General features: G+C 40.8%; 3 protein-coding genes across 6 annotated transcripts in view; all 3 read right to left on the bottom strand.

Moving 5' to 3' along the window:
• The window catches only part of Clc-a (chloride channel protein 2), a 34,083-nt gene extending 13,147 nt beyond the window's left edge, over positions 1-20,936 (bottom strand). Inside the window, exons 1-2 of one of the 3 annotated variants that reach the window (XM_077422867.1) lie at positions 559-1,215; positions 20-107 (exon numbers count right to left, since the gene is read on the bottom strand). In XM_077422867.1, coding sequence (XP_077278993.1) covers positions 20-107; positions 559-704 — 234 coding nt within the window. In that variant the 5' untranslated portion in view covers positions 705-1,215. Of the gene's footprint in view, positions 1-19; positions 108-558; positions 1,216-2,155; positions 2,277-17,422 lie in introns of those variants that run through there. The other 2 variants (XM_077422869.1, XM_077422870.1) reach the window with 2 other exon arrangements.
• LOC143906671 (putative oxidoreductase YjmC) lies at positions 6,191-10,185 on the bottom strand. Its single transcript, XM_077422908.1, has 2 exons — positions 9,137-10,185; positions 6,191-7,957 (listed from the first exon to the last, which is right to left on the bottom strand). Exons 1-2 carry the CDS (start codon positions 9,488-9,490, stop codon positions 7,109-7,111), a joined length of 1,203 nt encoding a protein of 400 aa, XP_077279034.1. The 5' UTR covers positions 9,491-10,185; the 3' UTR covers positions 6,191-7,108.
• Positions 20,937-21,085: 149 nt separating the features above from the next.
• Positions 21,086-24,186, bottom strand: Syb (Vesicle-associated membrane protein synaptobrevin). 2 transcript variants are annotated; one of them, XM_077422923.1, is made up of 3 exons: positions 24,036-24,186; positions 21,615-21,925; positions 21,086-21,529 (listed from the first exon to the last, which is right to left on the bottom strand). In XM_077422923.1, exons 2-3 carry the CDS (start codon positions 21,919-21,921, stop codon positions 21,477-21,479), a joined length of 360 nt encoding a protein of 119 aa, XP_077279049.1. In that variant the 5' UTR covers positions 21,922-21,925; positions 24,036-24,186; the 3' UTR covers positions 21,086-21,476. The 2 variants fall into 2 exon arrangements, with proteins under 2 accessions (XP_077279049.1, XP_077279048.1); XM_077422922.1 differs by lacking the exon at positions 24,036-24,186 and adding an exon at positions 22,404-22,563.
• Positions 24,187-24,686: the final 500 nt, after the last annotated feature.

Genomic DNA, 24,686 nt, shown 5'->3' with positions numbered 1-24,686 from the left:
TCAAAAAAGAATTGCTTACAATCGTGTTAATATAGTCGAAAGGATCAAACTCTTGCTGCTCTTCGTCCGCATTTAGCGGAGGACATGGGTAGAATGCTTGCGACGGTCTAAAAAAAGATTCCGAGTTATTTGTGTTTAATTTTGTTATTTAACATTTTGTTGCCTTGTGTGTTATTAGGGGATAATAATGAACAGGATAGAACAATGGGTCATGACGACGTCAAAGTAACGTTAAAGTGGAGTTAATTTTAACTTTTAAGTGATAATTAAATAAAGAGTCATGACGACGTCATCGTGATGTCATTGTGAGTTTTATGTTCTACCTGGATAATCTTAATCACCCGTTTTAAAATAATTTTAATATAATATTGGAAAACTCTCGAGTTGTCTATTGGCTTCTAAATCCGCATCTAATTATTATTTTTTATTTTTTTTGTTCGAAAATCCTTCTATTGTACATCCAAATGGATTGGATCTCTTTTACTCGAAGTTTTAGTGTGTGCTTCTCTACTTTCTGCTACCTCTGGAATCAAGGCGGAACATTCCGCGCAAATGTACCTGTGCGGCCGATTCCGGCGGTTTTCCTTTAATTTCGCCATTAGTCTTGTGAACTCCTCCCATTCTTTATCCACTTCTTCCTCGCTACCTTCCGGATGATGTAGAGTCTCCTCTAAAAGTTCCTTCTTCGCGGTTTGACTCGCCATTTTTGCGCTGTCCGCTCGATCGCGTCGATTTCACGGATTATGCACCCACGCGCGTATACGGTCGTTCGATATTTCCTCGTGATGCATCAACGCTTTACAACCTTCTCCCTCTTCCGGCGTGCATGTTAAATATGCACGTTCCCCATATCCATGTTCCTCAGTAGAGAGTATTTCTGCGACAAACCGATCTCCTCGCGATACATCGAAATCGTAAAGTTCCGCCGTGCTTTTTTTTCTTCTTCGTGTGAAACAGTCGCGGCAAAACCGAAACTGATTTTGGAGCCTTTTTCTCTTCCGCGAGCTAGGGAGACGGGGAAATCGATGGGGCACCGTGACACTGACACCGAACACACGCAGGGAGGAGGAACGTTGAACGTTCGAGAATCGCGAGCGAGAACTCGTCGCACGCGAAGCCAGTGAGTCACACTGACAGCGAGACGAGAGAGCCGACCGTGCAATTCTCAGATAGAAGGCCCTATAGCCTGGTCCAATTTACAGACTCATTAGGCCGCACTGACAGCCGTCGACGTCGCACACGTACATACGACATACATGCGCGATTTCCCCCCCCCCCCACACTCGGTCAAATTGCCCATTGTCAACGGACACCTCGCGTACGTCGCAGTGCTGGAAGAAATCGCTACCCCCCTTGTCAAACTCGACATTTTAATTCAATTTGAGTATATTTTAATTCAATTCGAAAGTGCAATAATACACACAATTTTGCCGGTGAAAACAAACGTGTCACTCTACATTTGTTTATACGTTAATCAAGACGACCGTTTTATAAAAGTTACATTATTTAAAAGGATGCCACACACACGCTGATAATTGCTAATCAATTCCAATCCTATAGTCAGTTATTGATTCGCCTCGTAGAGAGAAAGGGAGAGTTAAAAGATAAATTTGCGTGTAATTATACGTATACATGAGAGCTGATCCTATATCAAAGCGTATCATCGCGAGAGGAATCTTATTGGCGGCATTTCTAGTAGCGACTGTACGAAAGCCGTATATATACGGCAATTGGCTACTTCCCTCGACGAGGGCTCGTAGGAAGCTGCCTTCAAAGTCATGAGTTATCATTGACCAAAATTACCACGTAATTTGATGGATAGTCGTCTTAACCAGCGCCGGCTGGTCAACTCCGATCAGTCCGATCGATGACATCTTCGATATATCTCGACATTATTTATAAATAATGGTTTTCTAATTCCCTGATATATTATAAACGTTACATATATTTGAGCATCAGTTCCGCCAATGTCCGTCCGCAACTTTATATATAGGATATCGACGAAATAATTGGAAATGATCGCAGCTCGCGATTGATTCGTGAGAAACAAATGTAAAATTTATCGTTTCGCGGCCGGTATATTAAGTTAATCTTGTATCGTCCGAAATTATGATCGATATAACACGAATATTAAAGACGAGATATCGTTACGTACCTCCTCGCACGGTGGCCGAATGTCGAGTGATTTCCGAAAGCAAGGTGCAGATAATTAAACAAGAGCGGTAATCTGGCCGCTCGCGCGCAAAGCAAGATCTTTAACTGTTGACCGATCAGGCTGTAAAAGTCGTTTGTTTGCTTCGTCGCCTTATTTCTACATTGGACATCGCGATGCAAAGAGATAATGCCGTGCGCTCAAAAGCCCCGCCGAGCGCGCAAATTTGCGCCAGCAAATTAACGTCGCGCGATAATGTACCTATTATAACTTCCGATACGCTTCTTTCGTCGCAGCTTAACAAGACTTGCAAAATGTTTTACCGTGCACCGGCGTGCTTAAGCGTGACAAGAAATTTGAAAATTGCCATGCGAGATCGTGCGAAGTATAGAAACGGAAAAAAATAAGCGGCGATTTATTGATATCGTTAAACATTACCTGCGTTGTAAAAAGTATAACTAAATCCATTTAAATAATCCGGACGGACGGCGAGTATCGTTTATGTATCCTAGTTATCCGAAAGCAAGAAGTACAAAGACTAGACTAGACTAGTAAAAATGCAAAATAAGCCCATATATATACATATATCATGATTTTTAGCGACGCATGAATAAAGTCGATCCAGCAATTACTTAAGTACTTTTGTATACGTCATTAAGTCGAAAGACGTCAGACGGTGTCCGGTTCAATCTTCTGCGATTACGCGAAAATATAGAATTTCGTCGAGTTTTGCATATCCGTGATCGTATTAATGGATTTATCTGTACACAGCGCGAGAGACTCGCGTAATCTACATCAATTGCAATTGAGCAGAAGTATCATTGTGAGACGATTCGCGAAGAAGTCGCGGAGATCGAGCGTGTAAGCGCATTTTCGTTGATCGCGATCGCAGATAACGAATATCGAGCAAAGACGGGGCAATTAATCGCGGTAATTAATCGCGATGACGATCTTTGAAAAGTTGACTCGATGCAAACCCGGGATAAATTCCTTCCGAGAACGAGCTGACCTCTCAATAATCTCCGAGTGATCAACGCGCATTTTGCATTCTCGCGAAGAAACGTATTGCAAGCATCATTGTGCGGCAAACGATACGTTTCATTCGCATCATCCTTATATATGCTTCTCGCGGTATTCAAACATATTTACGTTACTTCTCGTGTAATTTCCCCACTGCAGGCTCGCTTTATTCGCGCGTGGAAAGTTCATCAATCATCGCAGTATTGTGCATTGCAATTGAATACTTTGATTTATTATACTTGCTGTATTATATACTTGCGGTTGCGGTAGATTGCAAAAAACACGGATTTGAATACGAATATCGCATGTTTTTCATTAAATCGCAACGTATTCCAGTGCGCGCAATTTTCTCACCGAGTAATAAAATCTTTATCTTCAGATTAAAAAGCACATTTCTCAGATCATAAAAGCACAAATAAAAGATATAGAGTATTTATCATGTACACTAAAGAGATATATCAGTGTGCGCTTTATTCGACAAACATTAAAGGCGACTCTTCACGGGGTGATGTCGTACGTTAAGACCGTCATGGGAATGCAACTCCCAGAACGCCACGGATGTCCCATGGGTTCCATGACCCCCCGACAGTGTGTTAGATCGCAGTGAATTAGTTAATGTGCGAGTCACATGGAACGGCGATGAATTATTGTGCCCGCAGTGCGTCAACACTGCAGACGATTGCATTTTGGATAGGATCGTTTGTCCAATTATTGAATCTTCCTTCCTGTTTAGCTGCGACGGAGAAATGAGTCACAATACACATACCGTCGGTTCAGCAATCACTTTCACATTTTTTCTTCCTCCAACAGATTATGCAGGCGCATGGTGATTTGCAAATTTTGTCATAGGATGCGATACCAAAATAATTATTGAACGGCGATGCGATAATTGATTTAAATTCTGATGATTAATGACACGAGTACAGATTATTTACACGCTAATTATTTAGAAAATTAATCATTATAACACACTGTTAAATTCGTAGTGTCAAATTATACTCAATTTGAATCATTTTTAACTACTCCTATCTAGGTCGCCACTGCTTTTACTTACAATTAATGTAAAGTTAATTTAACTAGAATAATGTTAATTTAGCTAAACCAATGGAGTTAAAATAGTACTGTTTTGTGATAAAATAACAAATTTCGACACAGTTAAAAATAACAAAATATTATTTAACTTAAGGTATATTGGTTTAAATTTCATCCTTTAATACCTAACAGTGTACATATATATATAAATCCTAGAAAAGTCTTAATAATTCTTGCAAATGTTTTTCAAAATGGTCGCGTAGATTTATTCTTTCAAAGAATTATATCTAATTGTAAGATATATCGATGAAGAAATATATAGGTATACTTTGATTATTGAGTGTTCTCCGAACGGAGATTCGACTAAAGAGATAAGTCTAATTAACGTCGACTGTGATGCCATTAACCGGCGTTTTAATGACTCATGTATAGTTCTCTCTTAGCAAGTTGTGTTTCATACCAATCCGCCGATCGTCTGTCTGATTGTGAGTCAGAGGATAAGTTATGCAAATTTTTAGAAACAAGTTTGAGTTCTACTTTCAACTTTATCATTAATATATAGCGATACCACATAACGATTTCGCGCAACAACATATTTTTCATTTAAGTCTTTAATTGCTCCTACCCCTTGGATCGTGCGACGAGCCGCGTTATCGCGTAAAAAAATAAGATGGGACCAACGTGTCGTTCTTGTCTGCTCGATAATGCGGCGACAAACAAAGCGTGCCGATAACTTCTGAACCTCCCGTGAATCTACTGATTTCGTCGAGCTGAAAAATATGCGGAGCCGGATCGGTCGTTTATCTCGCAAGAGGCAGAATATGGGTGAGTAAATTCATTTTAAAAATTAATGCAAATTAAAAAAATTAATGTAAATTTTTCAAGAAAGAAAAATTCCGTCGTGTAATATAACAATAGATATTAAATAAAACATTTATAAGAAAACAATAGACTTTTAAGATTCACGCTTGTCGACAATCAATTAGCGCATGCGACGCTTCCAAGACTTCCGTAAAATTATCTTTCTTAAGGCTGATTCTTTTCTTCGTGGACAATCGCTTACGTATAGATTTCCTTTTCGAAATAAAGTCAATGGTGATAATTGCGGCCGACCTTCGCCGCTCTAGAAGCTCTATAATTGCATTACACACGGCGCGGGCACTTTAGTTTACAACGTTATTACAAAAGTATTCACAATTATTTAATATACTAATCGAAATATTATGTAATCACAAAAGATTATTATGAATAAGTAAATATAGCATATGACAAAGATATAAAATTTCATATTTTAATCATACGAGATTTTTATAAATAACTATACGCGAAAGAGATAATTGTAACTCAATTCACATTTAATACGTATAATAAGAGGCTATAAAACGTCATATAAATTTCTAAATTTATCGACACATTGACCGAGAGAACGCAATATTGCGATTGTAATTCACATCTCGAACACGGCATACATTCGCGCGAGGTAATCTTTTCGATCATTCGACGGGATAGAATACCAATTTTGTCAATGAGCTCTTAAAGAGAAATCTTTGTAACGAACGCGGCGAGAAAACCAGTTTCATTGCTGTTTAGAAGAGACCTGTAACAAAAGTCTTTCGACAAAAAATTACTATTGACAGACCATCCTTAAAACCGGATTTCACGAAACAAATTAATTTTTTGCCTTGTTTGTTTCATTAACTATAGCTTTCGATTCTGAGAAATTAACAGCGAACATTAGCATTTATAATCTTGTCCTCTTTTGACTGATAACGCAAACTCAAGTCAGACGCCGTGTCTATGCGAGACACAGTCGCCTGATAACCCTGTTTACTGCTTTCGAACGAAAAAGCAAATACGAACAGCAAAATACGAAAAGAGTTTCTTCAAATAAATCTTTTAAGTTCTAAAACTGACAAATTATGTATAAGGAATATATTGATGATTTTTTACACGAATATTGGTAAAGAAAAAATTTGCATATGTAGCTTAATTTTTATATATACAATATTATTGAAAGATATATATATATATATATATATATATTTGCACGATATTATGTGCATATATAATATACATTGTACACACATTAAAATATACGCTATAAACATAAATGATAAAACTGCCATCAATATAATTTTTATAAAAAACAATACGTTCGTGTTTTGTATCAATTTATTTATTTATGCGCACAAAATCTGTTTAAAAAAAGTCACGTGCAACGCGCAGGTAAAAAAATGTGTAATTAATATGCGTAATACTTATAAAACAATGATCTTGAATGTTTGCGTGTTTTGCGATGTATTCGTTTCCGATAATCTACCGAGTTCCACATTATCGATGACACCCACTCGCAAAGACGTAATAACCGTAATCGAGAACGAGCGGGCAAGTCCAAGGCCGTCATCGTCATCGACCGGCGATCAAACCGTAGCTCTGGTTATGTCATCGTATAACGAACATCGCGTCTGCTCAAATCATCGAATTGCATACGTGATGCAAATTGATTTGCCTCGGCATGGCATAAACATTATCCATACAACTCTGAGATTGATATAATCAACTTTTATAAGTCTTACGTGTCAATATAATCTCGTTAAGTTTTCGGATAATTGAGAAAGCGATCGTTCCATAAAGCACATATACATACGTGAACATTTTCAATTGGATGCAATTCGAGTACAAAATAAAATCTTACACAACGTTTGTAAATCAGTATCAAAATTGATGTAAATATTGTCACAATAATGAGTGCTTAGTCAACGAATATATAAATCAGCGCATTTAATTAATTTTCGATTTTTTTTCATACTTTATATTAGGATTTTTAAAAATCGGTAAACGATAAAACACACACATAAAAAAAATCAGATAATTTGTGAAGCTCCTTCGTTAATAAGTAAAAAATTAAGTGGATTTAGGAACGAGTTTCATCGGTCGAACGCTCATGTGTTTAGCGAATTTTTCCGAAGCCTCTAGTTGGTTCGGATGATACGTGATTCCGCCATCCATGTCAACCTTCTTCATGTGCTGCCTTTCGGGATCGCCGGCGATCAGGACCGGCTTCTCGCCGAAGAAGGGCAGACTTCGCAGCTGTTTGAGCAAAGTCGTCAATCTGTCTTTCGATCCAGGCGCGAAGGCCTCCGGGTTAATGGCCATGAAGCATTGCCCGAGATCGGCGACCTTATCGCCGGTCTTCCAGGCGCGTATATTCGGTCCGAAATGACTTCCGGTTAGGATACCGCTGAGTATCTCGACCATCAGGCCCAGACCGTAGCCCTTGTACCCGGAATTGTGCTCCGCGCCACCGAGAGGCATCAATAAAGAAGCTTTGAAAGCCTCCTCGGCATCGCGAGTCACTTTTCCGTCAGATCCGAGCGCCCAGCCCTCGGGGATATTCTCGCCCTTCCGGATGGCCAGCTCAATCTTGCCCAGAGCGACGGCGGTGGTTGCCATGTCGAGAACGAACCCGTCGCCATCGCGGGCGGCCATGCCCACGGACAAGGGATTCGTCCCCAGGCCGGACTTGATGCTGCGCGTCGGCGCCATCAACGGGCTCGTGTTGGTGCAGGTGAAACCGATCAGGTCTTGCTCCATCGCCATCATTGTGTAGTAACCGCATATGCCGTAGTGATTGGAGCCGCGCGCCGCCACCATGCCGATGCCGAATTTCTTGGCCTTCCCCATGGCGAGCTCCATACAATATTTGCCGACCACTTGACCTAGCCCGTTCTTCCCGTCTACGAGAGCTATCGCCTGAAAGTCGTGACGCAAAAGATCTCCTAGATCTAGCTGCAAAGTCTACAATTCTTAAAGACTCTGGCAAATCTGGTGGAACTTGCATATGGAGTCCTATAGCTTTGCGTTTTCGCTGTGTTTTGTAATCTTCTCGAAATTTCTTTTATTAAAAATTTATTAAAAATAAAATCTTTAAACGCGAACCTTTGATACCGAGATTGCGTTTGATTCGCTAAACATGCGGCACGTATCACGCTTGACGCACTCGAATAAAGTTACTTATTATGCACGTAAGCGCATGTATTTTTGACGACACTCGTAATTCTCGCGAGTAAAGATACCGCTTCAAAAAGTAATTAGAGCCGCGTTAATTAGCGCTCGCGCGTTTATTACCGATCGCCAAATTACCGGCGCGTCTATCTAATAAATTACCACACATGTGCTTCCGACCATACCGGCGATTATCGCGACGCTATTCTAAGAAGTAATTACGACACGACAGCGGTAATTAGTGCTCGTGCTCGCGGTTTGTTGCCGATCGTCAAATTGTCAACTACATTCGAAAAATTTCCGTTCCATTTCAGCGAAGGTAACGCGAGTGAATCTGCTTATAGCGATTCTGTTCCGAGTCGAGCGTGTACAGCATAAAAATAAAACAGATACTCAGATACTGACACAAAATAGCCGCGTTACCGCGCAATTACGCAGTCGCTTAATAATTATAGCCGATCGAAAACGCGATAAAGGAAACATATGTAAGTTTCACTAGTCGGCGACAAATGTATTTGCCGGCGAAGAAAGTAAATCCTATTAATCAGGGAGACGCGTATCTTATCGGGTCATCAGTTGTTAAGATACGAAGGCCGATACAACAAGAAGAGAGGAGAGGAAGGGTGTCCCGTGTATCATTACCGTGGAATGTAAACACCATTTTTTTTATGGTACATATCGTGTATGTATACAGCCTTCTTAATTGGCCCGGCACTCGAAAAAGGCATTTACGTCACTGGTGACATTCGCGCCGCAATCAATTGATAACGAACTATGGCTTCACCACGTACGCGAAAGACGGAACGATTACGAAATTTCGAAACGAGCGCGTGACGAGTGAATTATAATAGTTAAAGGTTCTCTTCTCGCGATATTCAAATTCCACCAGCAGTACCGAGAGAGAGAGAGAGAGAGATCCATTCGAACCTGAAAATCGGTGATGATTTGCGGCCGGGCGGCGGGATCGGTGATCCTGTTCTCGATATCTTGCACGTACATTTGCATCCGGTTCATCCCGTGGCTAAAGTGACCTCTGTAGTCCGCTGTCATCAGATGATGACCAACGACGCGCGCGTCTTCCAGCGTGGTGCCGGCTTTGCGCATACATTCCTCGATGAACCTGATGACCTCGTCCTTAGGGACGACCTTCTGGTCGCGGTCCTGGCATCCGGTGGACGTCATTCTGGTGCCGGCGGTGACAGTGCGCGCGCGCGATGGCGAACTACTCGTCAAAAGTCCCAATAAACGACTGAGCGTTGCTCTACGAACGACAGTCAACATCTCGCCCAGTGGTTCTCTCCGTCTCTCGACGATCGCACGACCTCGCTTTATCACTCGGTTCACCTTATCGAGGATGGGCAATTAATTCACTTTATCAAATCGTACTAAATCCTGCGCGCATGTGTTCGTTGCCCTAGTCGCGATTTATTTACTTCACGTTATCTCTTATCGATCGTGGCGAGATACAGAGAGATGTGTGATTATCTTCAAATTCTTCTTCAAAATGTCGATTTTAGCGATAATGAATTGACAAGCACAAAGCACTGGCTGTAGATGATAGAAAGACGATGCGACTTTTGTTCCTTCTTCGACGTTCACGCAGAAATAACTCTCTTTCTTTCTCTCCCCTCCGGTTCCATGTATTTTCAAGCTTCTCTACTTCGTTTAAACTAAGCGCCAGCCTACACCAGACGAGTCACGTGCTCGGCGCTACGTTTGCCATTACGTGTCAGCGATTACAGGCTCGAGCGAATCAATGTTCTCCACTTGCAACGATTCCCTTTCACGCACAGATCCAAGTCTCTTCCGATGCGAAGAGACTGCGAGCGATGCCGACGTTTCTCTTCCAGGAAAGAGTCGCGAGAAAGAAGATATTTGTATACTTGCTTTGTGTGTGAAATATAATGTTTGGCAGCGTGTCTGTACCGTGTTCGCTCACATTGCACCACCGACATTGGCGTTGCCTAGTCCAACATCGGCGAAACCGTAACGCCTCTGTTGGCGAGAGCTTCAAACGCCGTTATTGTTGTTAAGATAAAAGTTATATCGGGAATAAAATTAATTGAAACCACCACAAAACGTCTTGTTCAGTCGTGTAATTTCAAAATTCGTTCAAACCGAATAAGTATCGATAGATAATTTTATATTTATATGTATATATTGTACAAAACTTAAAATAAATTTTTATTTTGAGCTCGACAAGAAAATATTTATTGTTCTTTAGAACAATTAAACGATTATTGTGTCGTATTAAGCACTCTTCATATACATATGTTAGATTTGCGCAGATATCCGCGGCTATATATTTTACAGCACGGTGTCATTGTCGATAGATTAGAAAAAAGGATGATTTCTTTTTTGTGAATTTCCTTCGAGGATTAGAAAAATGTGAATAATAATAATTTATCGTTATTGGATTATATATTAAATTACATATAGTATTATATATATATATCTAATATATAACATATTAATATATGTTGCAAATTTTAGCAACATAACAGGTGATATCGAGAAGCAAACACGTGCACGTTTTGACGTTTGAACGTTGCAAATCGATTGTAGAAGCATTGCTGTCGCATCTGCGATATTCGTCTCGCAAGACCGATCGTGTATTCCAGATTCCTGATTCCGAAAAATTAGACCGCGCGCATGAATCGAAGCGTCGCGAACGAAATGCAAAAAGAAGTAGCGCGACGTTCGAGTTACATAAACAAAGACACGTATTCTTCTCGAGATGCATGCGAGATCGACACGGTCCACTCGCGTCGATCGCGCACGCGGTCCGATTACGCGCGGATCGCCGCGCCGTTTTATGCAATCGCCGCGACACCAGACGTATAAGGAAGAGAATAAGTTGAACGGGGTGCGCGTCTCTCAGTTAAATCCGCCTGCAATCCGACTCGTAGAATCTAGCTTGAAGAAAATCCTTGAATGTGCGTACAATGTGTGTGCCAACAAAAAACATTGCTGCGTTAAATGACGTCGACGGAAACCGTTACACGTTCGAGCGACTGTGATTTCCTCTAAGTGACTAGATCGATCGCTTGACGGTTGATATATAGGTATCGTTTCGCGACTGCAAGAACCTTTTGCTATTCTTTCGACCTTCGGTGAAATCTTGGCCTTTTCGCCGTTTCGCAAAATTGCTCGCGTATTATTATATTACTTCAGCTTTTTTGGATTTCAATCGCGATACGTCGCAATTCAAGAACAAAAAGGGAGAGAAAGGATCGCAAACTGCAACCTTCTGCAAAATTTGTTCCAGTTTTTTTTATGTAAACGACGAGAGCTGCTCGCTTTGATTCGCAAAAGATAACAGTATGAGACGATTGCTTCAGAACTGATCCGACTTATCTCTCTAACATAAAATCTAAAGATCCTATAACGTGGAAATATTTTTGCCTTCAATAATAGTGGAACTATATTTTTTAAGGTTTTATTCTTTACTAAAGAAATACTAAAGAAATAAGCTATTATTCTTTAGTTCTAAGTTTTAATATACCTATATCTAATCTTTTTTTTTTTTATTATAATCTTAGATACACCAAAAAGGTATTTTGAGGAAACGTGATGTATTAATTGCGTATTTCTATACGCAACGAGACTGCGACGTGCGTACTCTATCGTATAGGTTTAATCGACAGTTGTATTTCTACTGTGCGAAATATTTGAGCGAGATATCTTCTTAAAACGATTCTTCGGTTAATTCCGACACGACTATGCGTGAGGATGATCTCCTCTCGGACGATTCTCATCTTATTCTCGTCGCAAAACTTTCTGCGCGATTCCGAATGATAATCTCTTTTCACGCGAGACCGCGTTATCGTCGCAAGAGGCGATTCTATCAGGTCTCGTAGCTTTCATAAATGGACTGGCATTATCCGCATGATATCACGTCCTTGCACGTGTGATGTGATATCATAAAACTCTAATCATCGCGTTATAATTGACTTATTATTTTTCGTTCGCGCACTGACTACCTATCTCGTTCACGAAAACGAGACGTTACGCAAGAATATTAATGCGCGATCACGCAGATAATAAGAGTGGAGAGAGAGCCCGCTGTTATATAATATTAGCAATTTGGAGTAAGAGGGAGTAGGTTAGTAATACCGAGATTTTAATTGGAGATCTAATCTCGAACGGATTAGATTACTTAGCGTATATCGATAGTGCGACTTCCAATGGAGTATTATGTCCATGGAGTATTATGTAATTATACATTGTGCATTGAAACATGATATTATTAAACCTAATTATTAAGTATCAATATTTATTCAATTATATTGTCGTCACGAAGAACTTTGCATGGTCACAGCTCGCATTTCCCGTGAGAGAACATCTTGAGCAGCCGGTCGCATATAACACGTGCAATGTGCATATCTCACGTCAAAATCGAAGCGGTTTGCCGGTGATTCATATATCGCACGCCATACATTTGCGATATTACATCAGAAATATTTAATTTCATAAGCACGGTTACGAGCAGTTACCGAACAGCGGCCATAAATCGGCTGGAGGGAAACATTCTGCGACAGCAATTCGGAAAATTGACTTCGGAAAAAATCTCGTAAGCACAGTCAAAAATATGTTCCTCGGTTTTAGTTGGATCAAATTAAAAAATAGATAATTTATATGTAAACTTGCAAAGAAGAAATCCATGACGCAAATTGCAACTTTATTAACTATTAATATCGTCGAAAATATTTCGCGAATCGATACGACGTCAATTGGTGGATAAAATTATTACGAGCGAGAATAAATGTTTTGATTTGAATCACACTTAAGGATGCACGTACGGATTTATGGCGTACTTTAATTACCGATACCCTGCCTTCTCTAATGACGTTTAATCATAAACACACGTTATGATTATCGAGCTCATTCACGTGAGTTATAAGTATATAGGTGCCGAATTTTAATCGAGTAACAACCTTTAATTGCTCAAGTGTTGATCACGTGCAGAGAATAACGTGACAGAGTCACGCGATTGACAGGATAGATAGGAATTGTCGTTGTCGGTCGTGGATCGAAAGAAGAATTAGAAAAATATTTAGAAAAAAAGATCGTAGAAAAGCAAACTTTACGACAAACGATTTTTTGCAAGATTTTGTTTCACGTCTGCTTATTTCAAAAGACATTTTCTTTTATTTTAATCACATCTATGATAGTAGTTCTATCCTCGATATATAGAGTCTAAATAACGCAACAAATATGAACAAGAAAATAGAAAGATTATCTCAAACGCGGGATATAAAATTTCCATGCGCCTAATTTTATGCGAGTACTTTGTTTCCTAAACGAGCGTACTTAATAAAATAAATTGTTTTTTACATTAGATATAGAGAACATGCTCGCAATTTAGCAGCAACACTACGAATTATATTAATAATATTTTTATTCCTAATTTACATGATAATTCAATCTTTTTTAAAGCTTTAAGTGTATAACGTCATACTCTTTGTACTTAAAAATCTCTTACGTGTTACGTTGACTGAAATTTTATTATTTGCGATCTTAAATTTCTTCTCGTAAAATTGCAATCTTGCAAATTTCTTTATCATCGCGCAGTTCTCTCTCCATTCTTCATAACCGTTTCTTTCAGTTCGTAATTCAAAAGATATCGGTTTCCAGGGATTTCGGAATATGAGGAAATGAATGAGAATCCGCAGGTGCGTCCACGGCTGAGGTGGCGAGTTCGCGAAGAGCGTACATATGCGAAAAATTTCACAAGTGACGTACACCGGCAAGTAAGTACGTCGGATGACGAACAGCGGTTAAAGTTACGCGATTGCACGGGGTGCTCCGCATAGCGACGCGTTCGAGGCCGTGACGCATTGTCGTCTCGTTCAAAAGCACGCGGAAAGCCTGAAAATCCCGGGCAGACTTGGCAGACATTGTGACAAGTGAACTTCTCTCGCGGATCTTTTCTCTAGCGACTCGTTACAAAATAGAGAACATTGCGGAACAGAAATAGAGAGCGGCATTAGAATCCGCGACCCCTTTTCGAACAGCTGGATAAACTTCGCAGTCTCAGATTCAATTTAATTATATTTAATTGATTTAGATTGCGTCGCGAAAATATTTTTGTTATCGCGTTCCAATTTTATCGCTGCGGGTTGATATTTTTATGTGTACGCACAAGGTAAATAAACACGTGCTGTAGATAATTCATATTTAATCATAATATATATATTGATTAATTATATTTATATTAGTAATATATATATATATATATTACTACAAAAAAATTCGATTTAACAATAAAAGTTTATGCAAAAATGTAATTCAACGAAAGATAAAGATCACGAGTTTTGGAGTAATCGGTGAATTAAAGAACGTCGATGTGCGCAATTTTGCGAATGATACAGGAACACGATGATGCTATTCTGTAGCATGAGTAGATAAAGTTATGAGAATTCACTGATAAAGGATATGTGATATGCATTCGCTGTGAAACCACATCCGCGGTAGTATCAAATTGATCGGAAATGCTGTCATTTCAACTTTCTAGACATTACCGATTTCTCGCAAAGTTATTACTTGCTGCATTTGCTCAGCTAATGCATTTATATTATGTACAGCATCTCTCTCGCAAAAAAATGCGTAATACCATAAATATTAATGTAAAAATTCATGCATGTACTCACAAATATAAAGTGTAAATGCGAATAAAAAAATTAATCTATTTATATAATACATTAATTCTCTCTCTCTCTCTCTCTCTCTCTCTCTCTCTCTCTCTCTCTCTCTCTCTCTCTCTCTCTCTCTCTCTCTCTCTCTCTCTCTCTCTCTCTCTCATCCTCTAAGGACGTTAAAATCTTAAAAACTTGCGAACAATTGTTTATAGGAAAATAAAGCATTATGTATATATATTTTATTATATACTTATTTATGACTCAATCGCGGAAAAGCAATAAATCTCTTTTTATTTATTGTAATTGGCGGATTCGTTACGCACGTCAGTGGGATTTTTTATCGCAATAATCGTATGCGTTTCTATTGAGTTGTGCATTTCCGGCGCTGACGTGCGACTCGGCGATCAATCGCATCGTAAGAAAGCGCGAGGATGCACGCGAGAAAGTCAAGCACGTGCTATTGACATACAGGATCGTCCAAAATATATTTTACCGATTTTGCGAATGCGTCTACGAGTGAAACACGAAAAAATCGAGTCATGCTGTAAATAAATTTATTAGATCTGCTACTCGAAAAATTCTGCCTTTACTCAAACACGAAATAAGAATCAAGAGAAAAAAGAAATATTGATGCGTGCAAGCTTAGTGTGCACCAATATATTAGTCGAGGTATTAGAAAAAATATTGATATAAATCGTAAAAGAATATTCTAATCTCTAAAGTAGAAAAAAGATTTAAAGTAGAATAGTTCAATATAGTTGAGAGATATAGCTGTCTCATATCTAATTATATTATAAATTTTCCAGAAATTATGAAAACATGTATACTAGAATAACGAGCCTGATATACGACTATAAACATCAAAAAATTTTATTTAAACATTACAAACTTATAAACTTTCTATAATTCTGGCTGCAAATTTGATATACATATAAATTATTACAAATATTTCTTTATCGCGCAACTAATACTTAAGTGAAATATATCATAGAGCAGTTTTGAGTCGCTCAGTAGGATATTCGCAATACAAGAAGACTATTTGCGACTACTAGCGGCACTTCGGCCAAAAATAGACAAAGATATAGGTTTTCAACCCTTGCAGCGCGTCGTTTTTGGCAAGACGATGATTACCAATCCCTCTCTTCCCCGTCTCTTCTCTCCCAATAATAAAAATATTGCAACAACATATTTCGAGTCCGTTCAGACACAATAAGGATAGGCTAATAGGCTTTGCCAAGAGAGCTAAGATCGATTCAATTCGCGGCCGGAAGTTTAATGTCAGAAAAGCTGACGACAAGTCGAGTCACAATTTCTTTGTCTCGACTATTGATTTCTTATCGATATTTCATTTCTCTCGGCGATGATTCGTAAGTCGTAAAAACGCGAACTTTGTTGCGGTCGATAATAATAATTTACGAGCGTCCAAAGATAGGCGAAACGAATGTTAATGCTTCCACTCGCGACAACCGGGAGAAACTGATGTGTCCAAGATTTATTTTGTTTTTCTTACGCATTGGCATATTAAAAGGGAGAAAATTGAAGACGAGAAAAAAAGAGGTAAGAAATGCATCTTAAAAAGAAGAGAAACAATATTCAGTACTCGTGACTGTGTTTTAATAATATGGTTTAATTCTCTTATTTTTACAACATATGCGAAATGTTCAGAATAAATGTTTATCTTCGATATTTTTATGCGATCCGCAGATCGCGTAAGACTTCTCGCGATATTAACATGTATAATTAATGATACTAAGCGCTTTTGCATAAAAAGTTGAACTTCGTAGCATTTCTTAGAGATTATAATAGTGTTATAAAAATTGGTATTTTTGTAACATAATTATTTGCGACGTAAACAGGCTGATTGAGGGAATCACGTAAAGTATGATTTTCATCTAAATATTATGAAACAAACATTGTTTGTGACTAGGCAAGACAATGAGGAAACAAAGAGATTCAGGTTTTAAAAAACAAAATATTCTTTTATAATAAATTCATTATTTCTTGAAAGTAATTTCGTAATTCTTCCCAAGTGTTGTCTCTCGTCTGCGCCTGAATTTAAATCCAATATCTCTCATAATTTAGACCCGTTATATACAATGCGCAGAGGCTTGATAAATCACATCCGTCATTCCCAGAAAGAAATTTGCCTCCAATTTACTGAATCACAAGCCGACAATGTAATTTATACTTTATGTAATAAAATTATGCAATGTTTATCGAATCTTCTCCTTCGTATAATCAAGTTATCTATAAAATTAATCGCACATACACAAATTTTATATATCGATATTGATAACTTTAAAATCAACTACTCCGATATGCTATCAAGTCATTTTCTCTCTTTCAAGCAACTCGTTTCTTTAAATCTTCTCTATCTTTCCACAAGCTCTGTACTATTTTTTTTTCCCAAAAAATTTAATCAAAAATAATAAAATAAAACCTCGGTGATTTTCGTGACTGCGCTTATCGGGTAAAATCGCACATTAATAATTTATCATTAATATTAACTTATAATAATCTTGCGCGTGTGAAATAATTCGCAATAATCATGAAATTCAAACGGGATACTCACCAAAGTATTCTGATATCCCAGTCCGTACTCCTCGTTCTCTCTTCGACTGGAAGATGCCATTTTGACTTCTTATCTCGCGCGACAAGAACGACTAATTCGATAAATTTTTTAATCACCGCGGAAAGCCGTTTCTAAGAAAAGGAGGCGAGGTAGAAGAGAAGGATAATCGGGAGAAGAATGAAAGATGAGTATACGGGAAGGAGAATCGCAAATAAATCGCACCTCACAAAGGGTGGAAATTCAAAGAAGATGAAGAAAGCTTGGTCCACGATTGATCGACCGTCAAAGACACCGGATCTTCTTCTTCTTCTTCCTCGTTCTTTCCCCTCGCAACGACGGCAATTCATCGATAACACTCCTCACCTCAAACGCACGATGATCAACGTCATCGGCTAACGTCGCTCGGTGTCTTTTCCTCGATAATTTCGGAGCTCCGATTTTTAGCGCGGAGTTTCACGCGAACGCCGTGATTTGTCGATAAGTCGATGACGCACGACGAAACGTGCGAGAATCGAAAGGTCAACGCGAAAAAAATTTTTCCCGTCAAAATAAATCTTTTGCGTATTAAAAGATGTTATCCTTTAATACGAGAGTATTGCTCGATCTATAATTTGTATTGCGGAATAAAAAATGAGGAACCAATCGCTACAACTCGCTTATATATATGTAGCTTCACTTCGATAGCTTACGATCGATACCGTTAACTTGGCGAGTTACTCCAAATTTATCGCGCTGATAAGACCGCATTGCAGAAATGACTTTGTCACTTGTGAATATTATGTCGCGGGCTACTAAAAATCTACGAGCACTTACTCGCGCGGATATTTTTCAACGCAATCGCACAACGAAGAGCCGAATCGGATCTCGAATCTCGTGCAAACGCGCGAAAAGCGCTACATCGATCACGTGGACGTCGTCGGTAGCTTTCGCGGCGCGAGCAAAAGATAAAGAAAGACTGAAAATATCGTCCAGTCACCGTGTAAACACCGGCTTGTGCAGCGTGATCGGCCAGCGAACGCGACAAGAAGGTGCGTTCGAATCCCGCACGATCGGACTTGCGCCTCTCGATCGGCCCGAAACGTTATCGTCGTCTTCGCAACGCAGCACGAGGCTTTCGAGCTAATAAATATTGACGCCGACGTTTTGCGAGCCAAATACGTTCGTCACGATAGTGGCACGCGAATAACGCAACTAGCGAGCGCTATCGTTCCGTCGGCAGCGTCGGCAGAGCTAGCCGATCGAGGATCCTCGTACTTCACTTCCGAAGTGCCTCGCGAAATTCTGACGCATAGACGAAGATCTCAAAGTGCGCTGGACACTTTCAAACAGATATGTCAGTCCGCGAGTCGCACTAAGCTGTCCAAGGAACCGGCACTCAGGGAGACGCGCGCTTATTATCTCTTCCGAAAATTCTTTGAAATTTGATCGACCGAAAGGGAGAAAACGGGCGGAAGGTTTCGAGTCGCTCGTACGTGGAGACGACGCGACAGTGTCACCCGATTCCGTGTACGCGGTTCACCTCGCGAAGCGCGAGACTTTTCAGTCAAGGATCGTCGATCGTCGCGGCTACGGCGCGAAATCGCTCGTGACGGCGGGACGCGACGAGCGCGCGCTTCGCGAGCGCCTCTGACTGCCCGGCTGGACGGTCGTGAGCCGACTGACGAACTGACGACCGATAGGTGTATGAATGAAGCGGCCGAGATTTCAGTCACTCTCTCTGCGCGTTTGTAAGAAATTCAAAATCCTACATCGGCGACGGCGGCGGCAGTGGGCGTCACTATACTTCTCGCGATCGATTCCTCCGGATTCGCGTGGCACTCGCTGACGCAAAATCGTGTAACAGGTCGCCGCCGCGCTGAGACGCGATTTCGCTGTTTACGGGGGAGCACGTGGGGATATCGCGGATCGCGCATCGTCGAATCATCGCGCGAGGAAAGAAATTTTATCGCATCGATTTAAAATTGATACGACTCGATTTTACCTATCAATATTCTTACGTCTTCTCTCATTAAAAATGATAATTTACAAAAAAAATTAATTCTGCGATAAGCACCACGCGCGAATCGTGTCGATTCGTCGCGTCGGCGTCGCCGCAGCTGCCGATAAAATCATAGTTCCCGCGCGAGAATCCCAAGATAGTAAATCATAAAGTGTAACGGCTTCATATCGTCAAACGTTTCTTCGATCGACACGACGATAATGTCAGCGAAAATCTCAAGCGTATATATACGTGCCGCGCGATAATAAGACCGAGCATCGTTCGTACCGATTTTGTAGCATCGGGAAAACGCCGAGAGAGGATGCCTGATTCGGCGAAAGACTCGACATTATATTAAACGTGACGCGATAATTTTCAACGTATCTAATCAGGCTGTGGGCGACGACCTTTTCCTTTCCCACATGCCGTCATCGCTTTACTCGTACGCGACTTACGCGACACCGTGTTATTACTACACGCGAAATTAGATCGCTCGACCTTGACCGTCGCAAATTCGCCGAACGATTCGCGAACGCGTGTCGATCGGTACGGGAGGTCGGTACTAATTGGCCATCAAAGAGACACGTTAATCTCGCAGCACCTTCCACACCGGACGTTTTCGATCGCGCACGCGAGATCGTCGACGACACTTTCGAGCTTGAACCGTGCGACAGAACGATCGAAGAGATAAATAACGAGAACGTATATCAATGTCTGATAACAATCGATCACCGCTTCCTTTGTTACGAAGCAATATTTTTTATCGTCAGATTATTTCTGTATCGAATTATTTCCATGACGGTCGCAATACATAAATCTACACGAAATATTGAGCTATTCGAACTAATGACACTCGAAATTAATTAATTATTTATATCGAGATATGAAACTTCTTATTAACGGTACGATATCGCGGAAAACAAAAATAATCTAATTTTCCTTATTTTAACGTGACAGCGAATACGTTATTGTCGACGAGTTTTGCATAATTTGTACCGCGATAGCAAAAATAATCGAGCGCTTCTTCATATTCGTGCAAACCGTGTTACTTTGCGATCCATTCGTTAAAGGTTTTCCTCGTTGTTCTATATATATACGCGCGCTTATATATCGGGCACCCGATGCATCGTGTAATTCTTCTTTTTTTACTTTACGATGCAATCAACGAACCTCCCTCCGCGGAGGACGACCCTGAATTTTCGACTTTAACGGCGCAGAAATCGCTTATCGGCGAACATGTACGGGCGACTTTCGATCAAATGAAATCGACGTTGGTTCGAGCCGCGGAGCGGAAGAGCGTCGGGGCATAAATATTTATGAGCGACCGACATTTTCTAAGCGTGCGCAATCGGTGTATATATTATAGAATCCGCGCGAAGGGCCATCCGCGCGTGGAGCGTGGATGCGGTTTGCGGATCACCGCGTCTTTTGGCGCAGCGCCCGTTTTTACGACGCCGAGAAATGAGGAGTGACTCGTACAATATTCCTAACGACTCCAATACAATTTGACGTGGCGTTGCCGGTGAAGGAAATTATGTCAATTGCGTATTACGCGGGGTGTAATTACTTTACAAAAAAATTGCACGTTCGCACGGTCCACTTTCAATTACGGTGCACGTACACGCGATGGAACGGAGACGGTGGGAGATCGGAGGAGAATCGAGATATCAACAGACTCGGTCGGAAAGAGCGTAGAAACATTATATATTATGTAAAATTTATAATAAGCATTGCTCCGTAACAAGATTAACATCGTAAGAATACCCCAGTGTTCATTTCGCTTCTTTAAAAAATGGAAGGCCACCCGTATTAATACTGGTTATTGTTAGTCCGATAATCGTGCGCACTTCGATACAACGATAAGTCTCAAAAAATATGTTCTCTTTGTTCCCCAATTTTTTTTACGCGCGGACGACATTACAGATAAACATGTAATTCCACATTCATGCTTCATCCTATCTCTTTGCAGTCCCCCTCGTACGTACTTGACCAAATCTATATATGTATATAACTTATCCTAAGCGAGAGGATGGTCGATCGGTACGACGCCGTGTCTTGCCTTTGGTATCGACGCTATCATTTTGGAGAATTGTTGGAGTTGTCCGAAGACGAACTTGGCACAACCGAAGCTATCGCAAAGATAAACAAAAAAGAAACGAGTGTAACTAATGCCAGAGGGGATCAGAGGCGCGTAACGCCAGATCGCCTACTCACCGATAACGATGATCAAGATAATGACGCATATGATGCCGAGGATGAGCATCATTTTGAGATTCTTCCACCAGTACTTTCGCTTCAGCTTGCCGGCGTGCTGTTCGAACTGCGTCGCGCCCTGCTGTAAAGCGTCCGCGCGATTCTCCAGCTCCGACAGCTTCTGATCTCGCTCCAGCACCTTCTCCACGTTAACCTTCATTATGCCCACGACCTCGTCCACGGTGGCCTGGGTTTGCTGTAGCTTCTTGCTGGCACCCGCGTTCTGCGGTCCGCCCCCCGTTTCTCCTCCCGCGCCGCCACCTTCCATAATCCTGAAATGACACGAGAACCTAGGACTCGAACTCGAGGACTCCTTCCGGCTAACCCGTCGTACGATCACGACCCAACGTTTCGTCGATTTACGACCACCGTGCGCGCGACTTTAGATCGCGTGGAATGTACGTTACGTACGTAATACGAGGACCGTGAGTCCCTTTGAAATAGATTCAAGAGAAATCAACGGAGAGTGACGGGTACACGCCCATAACCTCAAAGTCACGCATATGTTTCTGAACCGAGGTCTATGATCGTTCGTCAACCTACGGAACGTTCGTCGCTTCGTCTCGTTAATAAATAAGCGGGGTCTAGGTGTGGGCAAAAATGAAAATGAAAAAGGAATACGATTGCGTAAAACGTGACAAAATGACGAAAGTGTACAATCGTCGGTGCTACATCCGGACCGACAATATTACAATAATCTCGATCTCGATATCGTGGAATAATCGTACACGTGGCTTGTTTTTTACTCACCTATAAAAATATCAAAATGCGCGAAACGAATCGAAGCTAACTTAATAGATCTGCGAGACAGTGCGAGACGCGATGATATCTCGCGCGAGTTACTTATGACGACGGGTCACCAGTCACCGTCAGCAGTTTACGACAACACGGTCAGTGGTCGGTGGTCGGTGAATGACACAGGTCGAAGTCGTCGAAGATGGCGATAAATCGCGCGACGCGACGCGACGACGTCACGGATATTATAACGCGCGTTTGCCAAAAGAAAGATGGCAAAAATGCATGGTCGAGGTTGAGGATCGCTTTTCTCGATTTTCACGCGAATAATAGAATTTATTAATTAACCAGAAAATCTCGCTGGCCGCTGTAATTAATGACAATTTGTCAAAATAATGCTTTCCCGCGCCATCTAAAGGCGGCGATTAGATTTACTTTGTCGGTAAAAACGATAGTCCACTAAACTCAAAACGAGACACAACAGCAAACATCGCATATACGTTGCGATAATTAATGTAAAATGTAATGATACGATAATTAACGTGAGAATATACGGGCGCAAATGGAATAATTAAATCACTTTTATCGTACTTATCACAAATTAATTGAATTGAATTAATTACAGTGCCTATGGCAGTCCGCGGTGTAGTACGTACATACAACAGAGAAACAGAGATGATCGATATCATCGTCAAAAAAATTGATATAAATATTTAATGCACGCTCGCTATTCTCATATTTCAAAAAACTGTAACATATATATGTTTAAAATATACATTATAAACGTATATTTTTTAAGCGTGCTCTTTAAACTACTCCGCGGTAACATATAACACATGTATTTTGTTACATTTTAAAAAATTTCTCCTTGTAAAAAAAGGTGAATTCAGATCGAGCGAACAATTGGAACGAATACGAATGAACAGCACCGAGCCGTTCGAAGCAAGTGATCGTTTATTCGTGTTTGTTTACGCTTGTTTATTCGGTCTAGATCCATATCATGCGCGCACACAAACAAAAGGGTTGAAAGGATATTGTACAAAAAAGCTTCTCGAACATTACTGCCATGATAACGTCAAATCGAATTGCAGTTGGATTCCGCATTGAAAGTCTGCTCGATCGCGATTAATTATGATGACATTTCAAAAAAGCAAAGTTAATGATATAATAATAGCTTTATCGTACTTTGAGACATTTTGCAAGATTGACACACGCATACACATGCAAGAGCAAAAAAGAAATATATGTGTAACGGACAAGGCGTTTTGATAATAGTCCTACTATGAAACTTGATCGCCGTAAAATAACATGGAATTAAGAAATAAAATAGCAAAAGACAGAAGTAAGAAGAGAAAGATAAGCGTGGTTTTATTACGAAGACCGTACGATAAATTATGAGAAATAAAGCGTGACTGATCGAGCGACTGATCGGGATGAGGAGATCGAGAAGGATATAACATTTGGCGGCAATAAATCGAAATATTTGACGACGATATTAAGAGAACGGGCCAGTTTAGAATTTTATAGGATAGCGAATGTCTGGAATAAACGTCTGAAATGCTTGGAACTCGGTCGCGAGCTCGCGATCTCGTCGCAACGACGACGCGAGCGGAAGCTTTCGTCTCGCGAAGCGCAACGACCACTTACCGCTAGAAGTTGCCATAATCGGGCGTACGAGCAATAACGCGGAAGCATCTTCGACGCTACGCCGTCGACCCCGTCGTTCACCGTGACACCGACGTGACTCGCGACGATGGCACGAATAAAACATCTCGCGGATGCCCGATGCGCGTATTCGCACCGCGTCGTTGCAGGAGCGTACGCGAGGACGCGAGGATCCTCCCGAGAGCGAGGTGCGATCGAATCGCGCGTTCTTCCAGACCGACGAAAACGAAATTTAAATATCACCGCTGTCCGCGACCGCGATAGATTTATCAGATGCACAAAAATTCCATTGTACGACGGTATCAATCTGCGTGACCTGGTGCGCACTCGAGCACTCGAGCACTCGAGCACGTTAGGTTGTTGCGAAAGCACTTAATTTTTATAGGTTTATCCAACGATGCACCGTAATCGAAATTGAGCCTCGTATTCGAATCTATTTCACCGCGTGTAGAGGAGCGAGAATCGTCGTGATAATTATTCCACGCTGATTGTTCTACGCGAGACGCGATTGCTTCGAGTAACCCTCGTATAGAAAGCGAAAACAAGATCGCATTTTACGTGGCACCTTTGAACGCGCGTGGCACCTAATGCTCGCGGAAACGTTCCTGGCGGCCGTGTAGGGTGTGTTCGCGC

The sequence above is a fragment of the Temnothorax americanus genome, unplaced genomic scaffold (assembly GCF_048541705.1).
Source record: "Temnothorax americanus isolate GAGA-0224 unplaced genomic scaffold, ASM4854170v1 Scaffold74, whole genome shotgun sequence".
Classification (NCBI taxonomy): domain Eukaryota; kingdom Metazoa; phylum Arthropoda; class Insecta; order Hymenoptera; family Formicidae; genus Temnothorax; species Temnothorax americanus.
Note: the sequence above shows the minus strand (reverse complement) of the source record. Positions and strands in the feature narration are given on the sequence as shown.

What these genes read in the sequence shown, in the direction of transcription:
- LOC143906671 (XM_077422908.1), bottom strand. Translation starts at nt 9,490, where the DNA reads ATGTTGACTGTCGTTCGTAGAGCAACGCTCAGTCGTTTATTGGGACTT. An exon ending in AAATCATCACCGATTTTCAG is followed by an intron (nt 7,958 to 9,136) that starts GTTCGAATGGAT and finishes CACGACTTTCAG; the next exon opens with GCGATAGCTCTCGTAGACGG.
- Syb (XM_077422923.1), bottom strand. Translation starts at nt 21,921, where the DNA reads ATGGAAGGTGGCGGCGCGGGAGGAGAAACGGGGGGCGGACCGCAGAAC. An exon ending in TATCTTGATCATCGTTATCG is followed by an intron (nt 21,530 to 21,614) that starts GTGAGTAGGCGA and finishes TCTTTGCGATAG; the next exon opens with CTTCGGTTGTGCCAAGTTCG.